General features: G+C 38.7%; 1 protein-coding gene across 1 annotated transcript in view; it reads right to left on the bottom strand.

Annotated features, from left to right (window-relative positions):
- The window catches only part of RGS6 (regulator of G protein signaling 6), a 253,325-nt gene that overhangs the window by 36,022 nt on the left and 196,028 nt on the right, over positions 1-21,275 (bottom strand). Inside the window, exons 9-14 of the mRNA XM_032235282.1 lie at positions 19,518-19,599; positions 16,989-17,063; positions 16,428-16,526; positions 15,906-15,967; positions 13,624-13,734; positions 12,652-12,777 (exon numbers count right to left, since the gene is read on the bottom strand). Of these exons, the coding sequence (XP_032091173.1) occupies positions 12,652-12,777; positions 13,624-13,734; positions 15,906-15,967; positions 16,428-16,526; positions 16,989-17,063; positions 19,518-19,599 (555 nt within the window). The remainder of the gene's footprint in view (positions 1-12,651; positions 12,778-13,623; positions 13,735-15,905; positions 15,968-16,427; positions 16,527-16,988; positions 17,064-19,517; positions 19,600-21,275) is intronic.

The following is a 21,275-nucleotide window of genomic DNA, read 5'->3' as shown; positions in this document are numbered from 1 at the left end:
GCACATAAGTGCGAGGGGAACCTTTACCTTTATCCTTCAGAATTGTTGCTTTTCACCGTTTGTTGAACACATTACACACAAAAGTTTTACATTAGATACAATGTCTTTATTTGGTTCCTGCGGAAGTGTTTTAACGGGAGCATGCACAATGCCATATTGACACCTAGTGGACGTTCACAGCAACTGGTTCTTTTGACCCATTCATGGCACCTTGCATTTTTTTCTTTCTGAACTGGCATTATCTACATGGATAAGTAGGAGTTGGGGCCCAATATCCTTGGCACGCCAAGCATGAGTACATCCACCTAATCTTTAATCTCTTACCTCTAACTTGCCATTTCTTCGTGGGTCTGCCTAGATATTTATGAATTCTTATTACACCTTTCCTGGAAACTAGATACAAACATGCTCTATGATAAAACAGTGGATGTATTCAGACAGCAAGTCAGTCAAACATCCAGCCCAATGCAATGGGAAGCTTGGTTAGTTTCAAGTTTGATTAGGTTTTTTTTGGGGGGGGGACGAAAGAGTGGGAGAGCTCAGCATTTTGTGAAGACAGTCCATTTGGTTAGTTTTGTATAAAAATAAAAATAGATTCATTCAGTAACCACATTTGTGAGTCATATAAATTATAAACCCAGTCAGAGGCATTTCAAGAATATGGTAAATGCTATCAGATCCGAGATTGATCACTTGCACATAACAGCCCTTAGGTTGTTATGTATATCCATGTATATTAAACCAGCAATTGGACTTGGAAAATCTTGGGAGAGTTCTACTTTGCATGCATCTCTGGGGCAATACTTATCCAAAAGTCTTGTAACTTCATTTCATCAGGTGATCCTTTCTTTATTCCTCCAATAAAATATTTTAATATTTAAAATATTAAAGATTTCTTGCTCCCCCATTTAACTATGGACCCCATTCATTGTTGTTAACAGTGAGAAAAAAATGTCTCCCAGTCAGACAGTGATCTAGCTTTCTTTACTACAAAAAACATGAAAAGTGTCTATATGTTACCACTTCCTGTTCTTAACAATCGCCCAAACCAGCATTAAAACTACTGGTTGAAAGTTTAGGTGGGGCTGCATACCACAGCCTTTGAAAAACAGCCTACAGTTTAACTGTCCAGTTCTCCTCCTTCTCATTCATGGCCATGGCAACCTGAAAGCAAGAGCCCAGAGAACTGGCTACTTAACTTAAGAAACAGTGCAGAGATCAAAAGTGGTGGTCAATGACGATGCATCTCACTTTAGAGATCCAGATATTTTATATTGTCTATTTACAAAAACTGGAAACCAGTGGACAACCCATCCACTAACCAGCTTAAATATACCTTTGCAGGAATCCCTCCATAGGCTGCAACAGAGGAATGCGATTGGCAAACGTTTGTAAAATGTGGGGAAGGTTCTGGAACAAACTACTGTATATGTAGGCCCTTTTCTTGGCATCATGCAGAGAGTGAAATACAGAGAACATGGATACAGCTGGGTATGGTATCAGATAAGGTGTTTAGTGTAGCCTGCCTTAACTGTGGTTCTCCCCACCCCACAGGCAGCCATTCTGACTAGGGATTCTGGGAATTGTAGTTAAATACAACTGAGAGTACCAGGTTGAAGAAAGGAATCTTAGTACCTGGAACAAAGCTGTGCTGTTATTACAATGGCTGAAATATCAGCCTGAGGAAGCCAGGAAAAACAGTCATCCACAAAGCCATCTCAGGGACATACATGATATAACAAAAACCAGGGAAACAAACTCTGCTGGCTTGGAGGATCACTGGAACTGAAACAAAGCGGATCCACCTAATAAGGAGAGTATAAATGCCATTTCACGTGTTCTGGGGAGAAAATATGAGTGTTAAATGACAATATCTGTAGCATTTATTACATACGCTGGCTAGGGCATGTCGTGAGAATGGCTGATGGTCGGATTCCGAAAGATCTCCTGTATGGAGATTTAGTGCAGGGAAAGCGCCCCAGAGGGAGACCACAGCTGCGATATAAGGATAGCTGCAAGAGGGATCTAAAGGCCTTGGGAATGGACATAAACAGCTGGGAAACCTTGACCTCTGATCGTTCAGCTTGGAGGCTAAAGATGCAGCATGGCCTTCTCCAATATGAAGAGACACTTGTTTGGCAGGCTGAGGCAAAGAGGCAGTCCCAGAACTACTAAAATCTGTGGACTGGGCAGAGGACAGAATGTATCTGGCCTCAATGTGGAAGGGATTGCCACTCCCGAATTGGCCTTTTTAGTCACAACAGATGCTGCATTAGGACCTCTTTCCAGAGCATGATACCATAGTCTTTTGAGACTGAAGGATGCCATGGATGGTATTATTAGTTTACTCACTGTTTTTGGTTGATTGTCATGCTGTCTGTCCCTGACAGTGATTTTCACAATAGGAGAGGTGGATTACCTAGAGTATACATGCCATCTGTTTTAATATATATGAAGCCACTGATTGGTCTCTGTGGCACTTTTCCTTCACATGCACCACCCAAATGGAATGGCTGAGAAAAGCACTGCTTTATCAGAACACTCCTCAACGGGTTTGAAAGTGTGAAAAATGTTTTTTTTTTTACTCTGAAATAATCCCCAACTGGCAATTTTACAAGAATACTAAGGAACTTTGTACACCTAGAAGTGTCCTCGTTTTAATATTTGTTTGCGGCCAGGGGATACCAAAGAAGGGGAAGAAAAAGAACAAAGCATTTGTGAAATCCTCTTCAAATGAACAGAAGGAGCTGTATTTTCTGTTGTGCTGATCTCTCCCTCGAATGATTTTCTACCCTTTTGAAAGGAATATGTAAATATTTAGAACGGAGAACTTGTTTCTATTTCTGCCTTCTCGAGGGTAACAAGTTCACCAAGGATCAAATTCTATGCCTTCTACCTACACAGAACAGGCTGGCCTCAGGCCAAAGTAAGCTTGTTTAAAAGTTCCATTGTTTTCCATGGGTGAATTATGACTGAATTTAAGGAACACAGAAATGCTTATTAGCCATCTTAGTTTCACACTGACTTAACAGACTACCAAGCAGTACTTATTCCTTATGTCTTGTGTACATATGTGTGTGCATATATGTATGTATACATATATACCAAAACTCTCTTTCTCTCTCACACATACACACTCTCACATACAGATACACTATATTGAGAGCGATATAAACTATTTTACCAACAATGCTGTCTTAGGAAATAATGGGCAACCTAACAAACTGCACTTTCTCTGACCTGGCTGGGCTATATATCATAAAATTCCAGGGAAATGTATTTATTTATTACACTTGATTGGGGAAGCTCTGATCAGCTGACATATGGCTCCCAGATGGCCTTTTGCAGCCAAACTAGGCCTTCTTACAATTCACTGGGAATAGACCACTTCTGCACATGCATTTTCTGATGTCACAAATGAAATACTGTACTTCTTGGAATATTTAAGCTGCGGATACTATTAACACAGGAAGCAGAGAAGTAATCTTTTTTTAATGTTTATTAAATGCTTGGAGACAAAAAAAAATCTTTTTAGTTTGTGAAAAAAATTGCAAAGAAACAAAGGTGCCATTTGAAGCATGATCTAGCTATCAGTGAGAAGGGAAAAATATATACAGAAAGATATTAGGATTCTAAGCTACTGGCTGTATTTCTTTGAAGCTGTTAAACATGAAGGAAGACTTCATGTTGCAGTAAGCCTTGGTTTTTTTTAAAAATGAAGATGTGTCCAACCAAGCTACGGTTGGCTGAGTTTGCATATTGTGCAAAGCCAAAACAATATGAAATTCAGCAGTAAAACTTAGCACAATGTGCAAATTCAGCCATTTCATCCTATTTGAGTTTATCCCTAATTTAGGTGCCCTCCTAGGTGGGCTTCAATCGTATAATCCTTAACCAACCTAGAGGGAACCACCTGGTCTGGAGCTACATCCTAGCCTTAAGGCCAGTCATGCAATGTTTTCCCATCCCAGGTAATTCTGCAAACACCATCCTTGGTTTTTGTCTGGTATCAAGTCTTTGGGATATGATGTTGCTAGTGTAGTATCAATTAGTATGTTTTCACTGCTATTTGGCAGGCATAAGTCCCCATGGAGCACGTGCTCCCTCTAGTGGCGAAGAACCCAAAGAGTTTGGAATGTTTTACCAACTCTTTGATTCTTCCACCAATGAATTTATAACTAGAAAACTAGCAAACATACGAATAAGTGTATATTCCACATATACATATAAATCTTATGTAAGATTTCAGACTGTAGGAGCCTGATAGCAATGTTTGTCTGATTTATTTATTCTTGGAGAAATTTTTCTTTTTCTGTTTCTTCCCATTCATTTGGGATACATTACCCATCACCCAATGACTGTGGATGATAGGGACTGTATTCCAACACATCTAGAGGACAATCTATCGAGGGAGGCCAATCTGCATAATAGCTGGTTATGCCACTTACTTAAAATTGTATTCCTGGAGAGAGAGATTTTTTTAGGCATATTTTATCTATTTGAATATTCCATATTACTTTCTGAATGTCTTAATGGTTTGGGGGTAAACCATTGTTTTAAACAAAATGGCTGTTTTATGTGGTTCTGCAACCCAGGCCACATTATCACTACCGTTTCGGCCAAACTGGGAGCAACCCACTTCTGTACTTTCCCCCAAGCCACATTAACAAGCTTATGGATTGTAACTTCCAACAAATTAATCATTTCTGAAACTTCTTGTATCTACTTCTGCCTCAATGTGGAAATTGAGGAGACAAAACAACCACACTGTCAGAGTTCCAAGTAATACACCCATAGCAAACAGAACTCCAAGGCAGGTAGATTCCTAAAAGATTAGTTTGATTGGTTGTAGAAGCAATAGCACCTAGATTTATACACCACTTTATAGTGCCAAGGTGGCGCAGTGGTTAAATGCAGCACTGCAGGCTACTGCTAGATCAGCAGTTCAGCGGTTCAAATCTCACCGGCTCAGGGTTGACTCAGCCTTCCATCCTTCCGAGGTGGGTAAAATGAGGACCCAGATTGTTGGGGGCAATATGCTGACTCTCTGTAAACCGCTTAGAGAGGGCTGAAAGCCCTATGAAGCGGTATATAAGTCTACTACTGCTATTGCTTTACAGACCTCTCTAAGCAGTTTTCAGAGTCAGCATATTTCCCCCAACAATTTGGCTCCTCATTTTACCCACCTTGGAAGGATGGAAGGCTGAGTCAACCTTGAGCTTGGTGGGATTTGAACTGCCAAATTGCAGGCAGCCAGCAGGCAGCAAAAGTAGCCCACAGTACTGCACTCTAACGATTACGCCACCATGGCTCATATTGGCACAGACTGGCGAAAACCAACTGTTCCTGGCGTTTTCATCTAATTAAAAGTTTTTTCCCTTCCCCAAACAGTCACATGGTCCAATCAAAGCTCCAGTTCACCCAATCCAGGCCAAACCAGCAGCAACCCACTTCTGGCACAGAGGCCAAAAATGGGATAGAGGCCAAAAATGGGTGGTGATAGGTGGCAGTGGCGATGGGCGGCGATGGTGGTGATGGGTGGTGGCCATCCTAACAGCCTGATAGGAAGTATTCTGGGAGGCTGATCCAACCGCCAGTGAGCTGCATGTGTTAAATCAGGCTGCACTGAAGCTGACCAGGCTGTTTGCTGTTTTCTGCAAGGAGGAAAATTGCTGGGAACCAGAGGCCGAAGGGTGGGGGCTGGTGGGGCTTCGGCAACAATCACTGTATAAGATGCACAGACATTTCCACCCACTTTTGGAAGGGAGGTGCATCTTAAACACTGAAAAATATGGTAAATAGCACTGAGTGAGAAGAAAGAATTTAATGGTAATGAAAACCTATATTATCTGTGCATATCTATATTCATAGCTTTGCATTTATTATGTTTACAACCTCATAATGTTTTCAGAATATATGTAGTTAGCAGTTAGAATAAAGAATATTAAAAGCAACCTGTTTTAAGTTAAGGAAAATTGCCTGAAGAAATAAAACTCCCCTAATATTCCAGTCTTCCATTTAAGTGAACCTCTTTTCTCATTGCTAGGCCTTAAAATTTTCCCTTATTAAATTCCCAAATGCCCCTCTGCTTAGTTTCAAGGTTGTCAAATTATTGCTCCTTCCTAGATTAAGAAAAGGGAAGGAGAATTTTAATCATTGCGGCGTCCTATGGATTTTTGTGATATACAAAAGAGGATAGAAGTCCAGAGACAGATGGTGAAGGTTCCCCTCAAGATTGACCTTGGGCATTTTGTTGCTATAGGCAAAATACTGAAATAGCTTATCTTTCCCACAGGATTCTGAAAGTTCAAAAACCCGTAGCTGACTGTTCACTTGGTCCTCCTGGCTGCAGAATTTTGATGAGGCTGTCTTTAGGCCCTGAAACTGTGCTTCCATAATTGCTCCCCTCTTGCGCTTACTGCTTTATTGTTTCAGTAAGCTTTGGACTTTGTTCACTAATGCTGCTGCTGTTCACCCATCTGCCCTTAACTTGGTAAAGTATATCTTTTAATTCTCCAACTGCTGCTGAGGTGTACCGACTGATGCCAAGATTCTTTGATTTACCAATTCAGGGGTAGCAAATTCTGCACTGCTTATGGTTGAGACTATGCTTTGATTTCTCCAGGGAATTTCTGGACTGGAAGGCCCAATATTCTTGTCCTTTTGAAAAGAAGCAGAGAGAAGGGTTAAAGAGTAAAATTAAAGATCTCCTTGAAAATTCTCCAACTCTTTTACAACTTTTGTTTTGGGAAAAGGTAAGGGACAGTTGATGTTGACTCTCCCTTAGGAGTGGGGAGGAGTTAAATAATTGTTTTGAGGACATTTTATGAAATGTCCTATCTTCAAACATATGCCAATAACTTCATGACTGACTTAAACCCACACTTAACCTGTAGGCCTCTTTTACTTAATATTCATTTATGACATTTTTTTAAAATCGTCTGGACCCATGGAAATGAATCTTTCACAAAACTTGATCATGAAATTAACAATATCCAACCCAGCATTAATCTTAGCCTATCTACAGAATGTCCATTTCCTTGATATCACCGTAAAACTATACAATGGTTACATAAATATCACATTATATGGAAACCTACAGATCCCTACATTTCATCTGTTCCCTCCAGCTTCAACCAGAACAAGCTACCAGATCTATCATTTATAGCCAGGCTTGACACCACAACTGCATTTATTCTCACCTACACGATAAAGAAGCTCAACTAATGAAATTAAACCAGCTATTCAGGGCAGAGAACTATGCAACTAACAAGATGGATAGACAAATGAATAGAGCCAGGCCAATTCCCAAGAAAGGCCTATTAAAAGGCACACTACAGAAATGGAAATGGAACCAAACCACAACTATTCTGGTAGTCGCCTGCAGCTTAGACAAATTAAAAGGGATTCCCACTAGCAAAATAAAAGACAAAACCCCCCACAAAACAGAAGAATGAGAGCCAGTCCCTGTAACAAACCCAGGTATTTTTCCTATTCTCACCAACAGCAGTATCACAGACGGCAACAAGTTCACAAACAAGATTAGAGGTGATATTTCTCTAAAGTGATACGTGCCATTATCTGTCAGCAAAGTCTGTCTAGCATTCTCTAGCACCAGCACTGATGATGTTACTTATTTTGGGTAATGAAACATCTGCAAGAAAACAACCAAGCTCAGAGAACATCAAGGGCCCCTCGGGTCTCTCAATATTCTATGTAGGACAAATAAGACAAATGTTGTACAAAATAATTAAGAGACACCATTTTGACCTTAGTACTCAAAACAAGGACAAAATTGTATCAGAGTAATACAGTCTCCCAGGATACTGTGTAACACACCTGAACAAGATTATTTTGGAAAACTGAATTATAACATTATTGTTAACCAAGAAGTTGTTGGACTCACACCAAAAGATTGCAGGCCATCTTAGAAGATCTCAGAAAACATAATGATTTTTCTTAACACATTAGAATTGTTAATTGTTAAGGTACTGGTAATCTGTCTCACATGGAAGCTGAAGCTCCATAGCCAACCTGTCTCCTTTCCCTTCTATCTCTAATGCCTTTTCTCCCCCATCGCAAAGACTGCAGAGGAACAGCAACAAGAATGATTAGGGCACTGAAAGCTAAAACATACAAAGAATGGTTACACGAATTGGCTATGCCTAATTTAGTCAAAAGAAGGACCAGGGGAGACATGATAGCAATGCTCCAATATTGGAGGGGCTCCTACAAAGATGAGGAGGTCAAACTATTTTCCAAAGCACAAAAAGACAAGACAAGAAACAATGGAAAGAAACCAACCAAGGAGAGAAGCAACCTAGGGAACTAAAGAGAAATTTCCTAACAGTGAGAGACATCAACAAATGGTACAACTTGCCTTCAGATGTGGTGGGTGCTCCATCACTGGAAGCTTTTAAAAAGAGACTGGACAGTCATTTATCTGAGCTCGTATAGGGTCTCCTGCTCTAGCAGGAAATTGGACTAGAAGATCTCCAAGGTCCCTTTCCAACTCTGTTCTACTAAAGTGCTAAAAGAAGGCTGCTGAAGCTAGTCCTAAAAAAAGAACTTCGTGAAGGGCAGATTAATGAATTAATATAATTAGCGTGTTTCCACCTGGGATGATTAAACCATTCTGAGATAGTTTTGGAAGAAGACATCTTTCATTGAGATAATGTGCAGGAGCTGTTCTCTAAATTTTCTCTTAGCCTGAGTGAATTTAAGAAATGGTAATAACGCAGAAGAAAGGCCACAAGAAGAAAAGTATTTTTGAGAATTATCTGTGATCATGATAGTTGAAATTTACCGTATTGGATGGATGGAATCAGTCCAGCTTAGAAAGAGTGGCACTTGAACTGATATTTATTTATTTAGCGTATGGCATATGATATATAAACTAGCTAACAGTTCATCTATATTAGTAAAATATAATAAAATCTAAATGTTAAAAAGATCTATATTCAATGTCTAGGCAACTAACCATTGAAGCGTAGCATCGTTTAAAATTTTAACTACCACACTAAACTTCGTCCTACATAAAATATACATTGTGTAGTCTCATATCTGTGTTTATTTGCTCTAGTGCAGTACTTCTTAAAAGTTTTTTTTCTCTTTTAAAATCCATAGCAGCTTTTAAAATTTTTGAAGGACATCAAAAGAGCTTTTGTTTGTATGGGGTTATATTTATCAATATGTAATGGAAGATAACAGAGTAACAGAGTTGGAAGGGACCTTCTAGTCCAATCCCCTGCTCAAGCAGGAGACCCTATCCCATTCCAGACAAGTGGCTGTCCAGCCTCTTCTTAAAAGCCTCCAGTGATGGAGCATCCACAACTTTTGAAGGCAAGCCGTTCCATAAATTAATGAATTAATACACAATGCAAAGTTAAAATTGGCCAAGTTAAAATTCACTGTCACTATCACTTCTCATGAGTGTTTGATGGGATTTGTATTTGTTTTCAAGAAAAGCTAGCAAAAATGTTGATTTTGCAGACCAGGGGGTGGGGGTGGGGTGGGGAGGCAGGTCTTGGGGGATCCCCAAGTGTTCTTGCAACATATTTTGAGAAAGACTATTCTAGTGGATGCAAAACATTGGATACAGAAGTTGGAGGTATAAATGGGTCCATTCTGCACTGAAGGGAGGAAAACTAATCTTACTTCAGTCTTCAGTTTCTTTATTTAGAAAATTGTATCCACACTCTCACTACATACGTAGATAGGAGGCCTTTAAAAATCACTTTTCTTAATCGTGGTTGCTAAAAGCCAAAATTAAACTAAACGGGTAAATAGGATAGCAAGATGAGGGAGAGCTACAGAAATAACTTACGAAAATGACATTTGTGTTGTCCCAATTACATGCAGTCCTTGACTTACAATAGTTTGTTTAGTGACCATTCAAAATTACAATGGCACTGAAAAAAGTGACTTATGACCATTTTTCACACTTATGACCATTGCAGCATCACACAATTCAGACACAATTCAGACGCTTGGCAACTGATTCATATTTATGACGGTTGCAATGTCCCAGGGTCATGTAATCACCTTTTGCAAACCTTCTGACAAGCAAGGTCAATGGGGGAAGCCAGATTCACTCAACAATGGTGTGATTCCTAACTTAACAACTGCAGTGATTCACTTAACCACTGTGGCAAGAAAGGTCCTAAAATGGGGCAAAACTCACTTAGCAAATGTCTCACTCAGCAACAGAAACTTTGGGTTCAATTGTGGTCATAAGTCAAGGACTACCTGTATATCATACCCAGATGGCCTGCCGTGCTATGGCTCAGTGATCAAGCACATCCCTTGCATGGAAACAATCCCAGTTCAATTGCCAACATCTCCAGGTGAGGCTCTTGCTGAGCTGCTGCCAGCCAGTGGTGGCAAATTTGTGCTAAATGGATTCATGGTCAATTGTACTAAGCTTCCTGCATCCCTAACACAAGTTTGGAAGATCCACAGGTTACATTCTGCTTGTGCAGATACCTTCAGAAGATCTGCCTTGGCTAAAATAAGAAAGCTGGGTTGTCAGTCTCTTGTGGCCTAAGGCTGACAATAATAAAGCAAGTCCTGCAAAGAAAACAATAGAGGAAGGGCCTGTGTCATATCTGTGAATTAGAATTCGATTCAGAGTCTGTGTTTGCACAAATTAATATGGTTACTGAAATGTCCCGTTTTCTGATCTACGCCCCAAACTATATACTCACGGAATATCCTCCATTCATATAGCACACCAAGCTACCAAAGATCTAAAGGTAAAGGTTCCCCTTGTACATATGTGCTTGTCGTTCCTGACTCTAGGGGGCGGTGCTCATCTCCATTTCAAAGCCAGAAAGCCAGCGCTACCTGAAGACATCTCTGTAGTCATGTGGCTGGTATGACTAAATGCCGAAGGCGCATGGAACACTGTTACCTTCCCACCAAAGTGGTCCCTGTTTTTCTACTTGCGTTTTATGTTCTTTCGAACTGCTAGATTGGCAGAAGCTGGGACAAGTAATGGGAGCTCACTTCATTATGTAGCACTAGGGATTTGAATTGCTGAACTGCTGACCTTTCTGATTGACAATCTCAGTGTCTTAGCCACTGAGCCACGGCATCCCCAAAGATCTAACAAATGCTAAAGTTAAGCATGTTGTATTAATGCAGCCACTGGGTTTGTAACGGACTTGGTTAACACGTTGTGTACATACAGCTAGTAAGTACAGGTAGTTCTTGACTTAAAACAGTTCATTAAGTGACTGTTCCAAGATGCAACATCACTGAAAAAAGTGACTTATGAACATTTTTCACTTACAACTGTTGTAGCTCCCCTTGGTGATTTACATTTGCATGCCTAACAACTGATTCACTTAGCAACCATGTTATTAATTTAATAACTGCAGTGAAGTCATAAAATGGGGAAAAACTCACTTAACAAATTTTTCACTTAACAACATACATTTTGGGCTCAGTTGTGGTCCTAAGTTGAGGACTACAATTTGTACTACCTGTATACAAAATTCCACTGCTTCTTCCTATGGTCACAATACAGATTAGATCTACATGCACAAGCTGCATGCATTTCAATGAGGCTTGAAGAAAACCTCCAATGGAATTTCAATTTTAAGATGTCTGTTACAGATGTCAATTGTGAGGGCAAGGAGTCAACATTCCTTCTGCAAATTATTTGCTGAAAAGGCACTAACAGGTGTTAGCCTTCTAAATTCTTTTGACCATGTTTCCTGATACCTGGAAGATGATGACACCATCCAATTCCTTTGCTGGCAATGGCTATCACAGAGAGGATTCAAGTGATTTAATGTGCTACCCAGCTTATCGGAGAAAGTACTTTTTACCATTGAATGCTAACACATAATGGAAAAATGATTGAGACTGTGGGAAAAAAATCAGATTTTTACATAGAACAGTGCATCTTCTGAATGTCTACAGAAATCCTCTAGTGGCTGGGGATCTCTGGAGGGCGATATGGCAAACTGAAGATACTTCTGCAAAAGTAGAGCATAGCAAAGACCAAGAAACTGGTGAATAAACTGATCCCTTGGAACCTTTCCAGATAAGGAGAGGACGGGAGATTGACCACATGTTCTCTGGACAGCTGCTCTTCATGAGGAGACCACAGGATGCCCCTTTCTATGAGTCTGACAGCTGGGAGACAAAGGTATTTGCCATCTTGCTCATCATCACGGCGAACCCTTTTAATGGCCACTAAGTTCACAAACATCATTTTCTCATTATTTTGAGAAATTGCCTATTACCGTAGTCAACTTAAAGCTATTAGAAATTTCTTCGTGGTTGGGAAGCTCTTTTCTTTCTATCTAAATCCCACCAAAATATCATTGAATAAGGATGGTTGCAAATGCCATTTTGGACTCTGTGAATCTCCAAACTGCCCTTGGAACTGCTGTAGGGTGTTATTGGAGAGACACCAAAAATGGGAAGCCATGAATCATCCATGAGGTTATATGAAGTCAAGTCTGACTTGATGACACTCATTCAACTGATTTAAAGATGGATATAAAGGTGGGGTATAAATGAAATTAATTAAATAATCTATAGACCATGGTGGAATTCAGTCCTTATTTTTGAGGCCAGTGAATGCTTCCCTAGTGTGAAACCCCCATCCACCAGAGTGCTGTATCTCTATCTTCTTACCTGAGGTTTTCAGAACTGAATTCTGATTCCAAAAATCGAAAAAACTGGTCACGCCCCACAGGATCTTTCAACACCTCATCTATAGAGAAGCCCCATCTCTTGACCCGATGCTGGGAAGGCTCTTTGCTAAGTAAAAGGACAGAGAGGAGACTATTGCGACCATCAGCATATTTTAACATGTCAAATCTTAAAATCATCATTTAGAGTAGCTCAACTGAAAACTGCTTGCAGCTATAAATGAATGAAACTGGACTTGTGAACCCCTGTTTGATTTATGAGAGGAAAGGAATCTGTGTGTATGAAAACGGGTGATATGCACCCCTGCTCTACAGGAGCAACAGCAGATACTTTTTCTTCCCTGCACTTTTTACCTAGAGGACTAATAGTTGTTTAAGCACAAACTAGCCATTTAATTTAGAAGAGACTTAAATTAGCTAATGTATGATAAACCAAGGTTACAGTTTGTTTTTAAAGCACTGCTTTATAATCACAGTTTATAAGATATGACATGCCATAAATGGGGCTTATTTTCTTTTTTCTTTTTAAAAAAGAATTTTGTGCAAAATGAATTACCATCCTTTGAAAAGTTTGGAATAAAATGACAGCAAATGTTATAAGTGCATGATAAAATGGTGTGTGTGTGTGTGTGTGTGTGTGTGTGTGTGTGTCTGTGTGAAAGAGAGAGGGGGGGAGGGAGGGAGGGAGCGCAAGGATGGGGTTAAATGCCATTTGGTTTGGTCATGCCAACTCTTCTAATATAACTTGCCATTGTTATGCCATAAGAGATCTGGTGTAGGTTTACCAGTTATTGTCTTGCTGGAAGCAATAAAGTCCTATAGAACGTTTCAACTTCTAAAAGCCCTGTAGTACGCATCTGAGTTTTTGTCACACACATCCGGTAGTCTTTGCTCCTTAATACAGAACAGAATGAAGTATTGTTTAAAAAGTGTGTTTGTGTGTGTGTGGGGTTACCTTGTTTCTAAGTCCCAAAACACAGCGTCATCATTTATCCAGGGATTGGAGGGTTCCGCAGGAGTTATAAAGGGATCATAATCCGTGTACTGCTCTGAATATGCAATTAAACTGTAACATAAAAAGAAAAAAACAAGCACACTGGGAAAGTTTTCAAATGCTTTAAATGTACTGTATCTCTATACATTTGAAAATAATAATAATAAAAAACTGGCTGCTAGTGAGAAGTTGTTTTTTCTTGAATCTGTCATGGAAAGGATGATGTTATATCACCAGGCATCAGAATCACAATGTTTCATAACTAACAGAAGTTCTAGCAATTCAGCTTCAGGGTCTTTTGGCCACTACTGTCTGATCTCATTTTATTAACTGCATTTCACAACCACTACGGATTAGGATTCGGAAGAGGGGAAAGCTTTCACTTTGGGATATACAGCATGCAGCAAATGAAGCAATGGGGAAAAAAAGGAGAAAGAAAAAGGAATGAAGGCACCGTCATCTGCAAAGACGATTGGAGTAGCACGAACAATGTCACTGTGAATGGATGCTTTCTAATGCAATGGTAAGTGCCACGGGAAATTAAGAATAATGCAAATGACATTTCAATGCAAATGGTTTATTTCAATCGTTTGTGGTTTTTTCCAGTGTCAGGTGAGAACATTTTGAATCCACCAGATGTTTGAAGACTCTTTAAAGTCTGTTTAAAGATTTGTGTTGATGTAGCTTCACCACATTAAAGTTTCCTTCTTGCTGGCTTTATTAATTCATTTGGTTGTGGGGTAGTGTCATTTGCTTTTGCTTGTGTATGATTTCCTTTGTTTTTCTGTCACATTTTCACATGTACTGTTTGAATGAATGGATTCTTACTGTGGCAAAAGGCCAGCAATCACGTTTGTTTTCTTAATTGTGCGTATCCAATAGTTCTAAGTGAACAAATACAGAAACTTGCACTCTTGAAATCCCTAGCTCATTTTGCAGAGCTCCAATTGCTGGCTCACAGAAATAATTAGTTTATATTGATCCTCTGTTAATAAGAATTAATAAAGTACACCACAGGAAACCATACCCATGTTATATCAATATTGACATGCTGAAATGTAGGTTAACAATATTTACAGCTTAACGAAATGAATTCAAAGCAGTTTAACATGGCATTTTCCATGCCAGTCACTAGAGGTTGTTCCAGTTCAACCTATCTATATATATATCTTCTTAACATTTCAAGTGATGCAATAGATAGATAGATAGATAGATAGATAGATAGATAGATGGATGGATGGATGGATGGATGGATGGATGGATGGATGGATGGATGGATGGATGGATGGATGGATAGATAGATAGATAGATAGATAGATAGATAGATAGATAGATAGATAGATAGATAGATAGATAGATAGAGTATTAGGATAAGTTTACGTGATTGGAAGACAAATAAACAAGGACAAATACTCCAGGTTTTTAAAAAGCTTTGCTTAGAAGAACCAGAGCTCCAAGTGGATACTTCCGTCAAATCTTTTGGTATCCACAAGAAAAAGTGTGGAAAAGGAAGGAAACAACCAGTCTGACACTTATACACATGACAGTAAACAATTGTTTGGTATTCCATCCAACTTTATTTTGTCTCAAGCACTGCTGGCTTTCATTTTATCTTATGTTTTTCTCTCATCAAAGCTTAGTTGTAATGGGCTGATTATTTCAAGATGATGGAAAAGTCTGTTGAATTGTGTGGGTTGTGCATGTGAAAACAACCTTAGATTGTCATTCTAAATTGCATTTTTATTATTTGTAGAAGCTTTTCATTGATCTTATATATCAAGAAGGCAATAAGGGAAACTGGTAATTTTGTTTGAGAACATAAGAACTCAGCTGCCGTGACTTATGTGGTTGTTTTGAAACAACAATATAGACAGTCCTGTAATAGAATATACTGGGCATGAAGTTCTATAGAAAGTTCTGGTTTGATCAAACTCTGTAAAACAGGGCTGTGAAACTCATATCCCGTGGGCCAGATGTGTCACAACTGGGTTATTGAAGGGGGGGAAATGTCATGATACATCACGTGATGATGCCGTGACGATGCAAGTTTGACACCCCTGCTCTAAAACATGTTTGCAAATCAGGATCAAGCTTTTGAAATAATCTATTAAGTCAGCACATATTAGTGAGAGAAAACATGCATACATCGGCAACTAATTCCTGAGGTCTGAAAACATGCTTTTGCAAATATTGGCGGGGGAAATAGCAACAACAGTGATAACAATATGAATTGGAGTGCTTACCTTTCTGCTACTTTAGACATTTTTAAACAATGCCTGTCTATCTGAACGTTCAGAAACGATATCTGAAGGGGAAAAAAAACAGCTCTTGAAGAAACAACTAAATGCAGCTGCATAGATGTGCTGTTATGGCAGTGATTTTATTTGATGGTTTACAAGATTGGCAACATAATACATTGGAAAATATGGACTCTAATCCAATGTATCCATGTATTCTGCTCTATATCTGGAAGGCATTTTCCCCGTCAACTTTAAGTAAATTTGTTGTTCTCTTTTCTATGTTGCAGGTATCCTAGGCATCCAGCACCCTTTCAACTTTGTTATTCTCATGTAAACCAAAGGAGGATGAAGGGTAGAATTTAGCTGATTTACTAGCTAAACACCCCCCCTCCAAATAACTGTAATTATCTGAAGGAACAAATTTTTAACATCTTATTTACTGAAGATTACGTCTACAGAATTTTTTAAAAAAACCAATCCATCTCTCAAATGCAAAAGAAACAGATTCAAAGCCATTTAGCTTACTTGCTTTCGGACGTCATCTTTTGTTGTTTTGCGAATTGGTTGGGAAGGGATATGTGCAGGACTTTGGGACTGATTATCTTCTGTAACTCCATAAACTGACTGTAATAAAAAGTTTAAAATAATTTGCCACCTAAGCGTAATCCTCAGTAGAGAGAAATTGCACAGCCTTAAATGGTTAACGATCACATTCATTCAAAAAGAAGATGAACCATGTATTCTCTAATGAAAGAGTGGCCATGAACGTTAAAAATGGAGGTTTGAAATGGATGTATGTAATATTTGAACTGAATATAATTATTATTATTTTTTCTAGATGTAATCGAGGAAAAAAAGACATTAGGTTTATCTTAAAGGCTTTTGTAATGTCAAAAAAATAATAATTTCAGGTCATTCCATTAAGATATATAAACAAACTATACAGAAATTTTTGCACAAACTGAGAGTTATTTTTTACTTAGGTTGATGTCAATGTCTTAATATAGATCAGCACTAAATGTATCCCATAAAAATCTCATCTAACATGTTTTATAGGTTCTTTGGAGAAGAGAAAAAGAGCCTTGCCTTTTTGACCCTCTGTGGATTCTTCATTCGCCGACACTTTCTGATGTCCATCTCTGTTGTATTCACACAGCCCGGCTAGGAAAAAACATGCAAAAATATCAATTTTGTTTAATGTTTATACTGCCTTTCATTTTCTACAGACCAATGATTTCAAACTCTGACTTACGGTGCAATTAGAATTGCATTTTTAATCTAACATTTGGAAGTTCATTTAGAAATCACAGCAGGCTAATTCAGCACAAATTAGCTTTCAGTGAGGCTCAGTTCAATGGAAGAGTGGGTTCATCTATTTTCTACTTGCAGGACATATATTGTCATTGGGTGCACTTTGCTAAAAAATCAGGTCTATAGAGATCATAATCATTTGACTTCTCCACTCAATTTTTGGAGATAAAGTACTCGTTTGAACTCCACTTTCATATAATAGCTAGATTCATATACTGTGCTAAGCCTTCATCATTTATTTTTTTGCTTTCTGAACAAATTGGGGCTTATTAGGGCTACCATAGCTAGTTTGCAAAATTCAGACAACTGCTAGTGTTTTTGCTGTCATCTAAAGATCATCTGGAATTGGGCAGCTAAAATATGGTAGTCTACATAAGTCATTTAGGGGCGTGGTGGTTCAGTGGCTAAGACGCTGAGCTTGTTGATCAGAAAGGTCGGCAGTTTCAGCGGTTCAAATCCTAGCACTGCGTAATGGAGTGGGCTCCCATTACTTGTCCAAGCTTCTGCCAACCTAGCAGTTCGAAAGCATATAAAAATGCAAGTAGAAAAATAGGAACCACCTTTGATGGGAAGGTAACAGCGTTCTGGTAGTCTTTGCCATTTAGTTATGCTGGCCATATGACCACAGAGATGTCTTCAGACAGTGCTGGCTCTTCAGCTTTGAAACGGAGATGAGCACTGCCCCCTAGACTCACAAATGACTAGCACACATGTGCGAGGGGAATCTTTACCTTTACATAAATCATAGTTCAGTAAATAACACCTTAGATATTCACTCATAGTTTCTATCATCCCTCTGATGCAAATATGCCCAAAATATAATTGATTCCTTGAGAATAAACAGATTTCTTTCCAGCTTGCACAGTATTGCTCAATTTGATGGTAACAACAGTTGCAGTTTCAGTTCACATTTTATTGATTTATGTCCTTATTGCTCTATCAAAGAAACAATCAAACTGCATGATCTGGATAAACACTCCAATAACAAAGGACAAGATAGTCAAATGTTATGTACTCATAGAAAGGAGAATTAATAGTGGAAGAATATTTTTAATTAGACTATTTTCAGCATAAAATATCTTTAATTTGTCTATTTCCAGCATCAGATAACTTCGTCCACATTTGCTTTTCTCATCCTGCAACTGCCATTTTAAGCCAAATCCAACATTTATAAAAAGTACTGAATATATATTGAGATTTGGCATTTTATCAAAATTAGATATTCTTACCTTTTGCAATCTAGTTTTAAAAGTATATTGCAAAGTGCCCAGCAAAAGGATGGTATGCAGTAATATTAAAGAATATACCAAATATACTTGGTGAACTGCATAGAAGGCTCTAGCAACAGGCAATCCTACATGAAACTATTTGCTTTGCAATACAGCATTCTTCTTGCTTCATACAAGATCAAGATAAACAAGATTGAATTGCAATCTTCATAACACTTGCAAAACTCATATGCTTTACTACAAAACATTTCATCTTTTTCTAAAGGAAGCTTTAAAATGTGTATCATGCTGATGAACTTGCATAAAGATAATAAACTTTTGGTCTCACTTCCAAATATGACACTCTTTACTTCCTTCCTTCCTTAATTGTAAAGCAATTATTCAATTAACCTATTCAGGTAGTGTGCCACGGCCCCTGAATTGCACTCTTGCACACTTCTGTACACAATAGAATTCTTTACACAACTGGGCTCAAAATTCTCAGTTTGGATAACAGAACTGCGTTGTTTGCAGTCAGACCTAGGTATTGCATACAAAATTATAGATAGTAATGCTTTACCTGTAAATGACTTTTTCTGGTTTAATTGCAATAATACGCGTGCGAATAACTGCTTTACACTCAATGTAAATCGCTCTAAACTTGACTGTAAAAAATATGTTTTTGTGTAATAAGAGTTGTCAAAGTCTGGAATGCCCTACCTGATTCAGTTGTCTCAGCTACAAATTTTCACAGTTTCAGTCACAATTTGACTTCCATGGACCTTACTTCACACTTAAGTGGTCAATAGAGGAGGTGCGCATAAGTGCACTAACATGCCTATCGTCCCTGTCATTGTATTTTTATTCTCTTATTCTTGTTCTCATTTTTGTTTGACAAATTCCAATAAATAAATAAAATTGGAGGCTTGCTAGATTGTGCTGAAGAGGAATGCCCAGCTAATTCTGACTTACATCTATGGCACTTGGTGGCCATTACATAGAAAAGATTGCACACAATATAGACACATCACCATTGTGCCTCCAGATATTTTATAATTAGCTGATTATAAAAGAATAACAAGCCTGTGAATCTTACCACCGGCCTATGAACATCCCAGAAGGCTCTTTCTTGACTATCGAGAATCTTCCTTTCTGTCTTATCCTTTTTTCTATCAATTCTAAAAAGTACAAATAAAATAGAATCAAAAGCAGTTTTGGCCTGATTTGTATGAGAATTGGTATTAATATTCATTATGATTTTTCAGTTAATAAAAACATGCATACAGACATTCTGCCATACAATCCAAACCTCTCTCCATCATATTGTATTTGTACACGCAATTAGTCCAGTTTACAATTAATTGCACTACTGTGCAGGATGGCCCAGAATCCTAGGCTAAACTGTGGTTAGTTAATTTGGTTCAACGTATAACGTGAATACAGATAGTCCTTGTTCCACAAATGGGACTTGCAACTTGGTCACTAAGCAAATTGGACACTATATGAAACTGTGACTGTGCTCCCTCCTAATCCTTCCCATCTCCAAACATTCACAGTTAAAGTGGCTATCTCTAGAGCAGTGTTTCTCAAGCTTGGCAACTTTAAGATGTACAGACTTCAACTCCAAGAATTTCCCAACCAGCCATGCTAGTTGAGGAATTCTGGGAGTTGAAGTCCACAAGTCTTAAAGCTGTCAAGTTTGAACACCACTGGGTTTTTTTTCTAAAGGGTTAGGGGTGCAAGGGTCTTGTAACTTGACAGCTTTAAGACTTGCACACTTCAAGCCAGAGTCCCTGAACCAACATGACTGGAGGAGGAATTCTGGGAGTTGAAGTCCACAAGTCTTAAAGCTGCCAAGTTTGAACACCACTGGGGGTTTTTTCTAAAGGGTTAGGGGTGCAAAGGGTCTTGTAACTTGACAGCTTTAAGACTTGTGTGCTTCACATGCCAGAGTTTCTGAGCCAATATTTTGGTTCCTAAGCAAGAGCGTTGTTAAGTGAGTTTCACCAAATTTTACAAGTTGGCCACGCCCACCCAGTCACATGACTGCCAAGCCACTCCCACTCAGTCACATGGCTGGCAAGCCACTCCTACCCAGTCACATGGCCAGCAAGCCACTCCCACAAAGCAGGACACACCTACAGAAGAGGTTCTAAAAAAATTTGAAACCCACCACTGCATCCATCCAAAGGCATCTAAGAGTCAATTCTTTGCATATACAGCTAAGAGTTTTAAACTAAAGTCTCAAATTAGTTTTAGTGGTAAATAAAAATACATTAAGACTAAATTCAACCTCTGTTCGGAATAACATGGGGAATCATGGCAGTTAAACTAGGGCTAAATTTTATTTATTGTATTTATTTATTCAATTTCTGTACACACCCAATTCAACCAAGTGACCATATAGTTTTACTGGGTCTATATTATACCTATTATAGCAATCAAAGGTGGATATGAACTACGGATTTTTCTCAACCCTTCCCCCCCAAATATTGGCAACTTCTAGAAAGGAATTGCAGTCTATGTGATAGCCTCAACAGTTAAACTAACTTAAAATTAGGTCCATAAATCGAATAGCTTTGGCAGAAAGAGTTTAACAATCAGCATCCACTCTTATCTGTGAGGCTGACATTGATTAATACAGCTCATTTAATGTTGCCTGAGGCTTTAGGGATTGGCCAGCGGATAGTAGTGAGAAAACCTGTCAGAGCAGAAAGGCCACTGAATGAATTATGAACATAGGAAACATGCCATGTGTGTGTGTGTGTGTGTGTGTGTGTGTGTGCCCATGGGCACACAGTGTTCCCATGTCATTGCTTTATAAAAAATTATATTTATTTCTAAAAATAAACTG

Source organism: Thamnophis elegans, chromosome 1 (assembly GCF_009769535.1).
Source record: "Thamnophis elegans isolate rThaEle1 chromosome 1, rThaEle1.pri, whole genome shotgun sequence".
In the NCBI taxonomy this organism is placed as follows: domain Eukaryota; kingdom Metazoa; phylum Chordata; class Lepidosauria; order Squamata; family Colubridae; genus Thamnophis; species Thamnophis elegans.
This window is presented reverse-complemented; position numbering and strand designations above follow the sequence as displayed.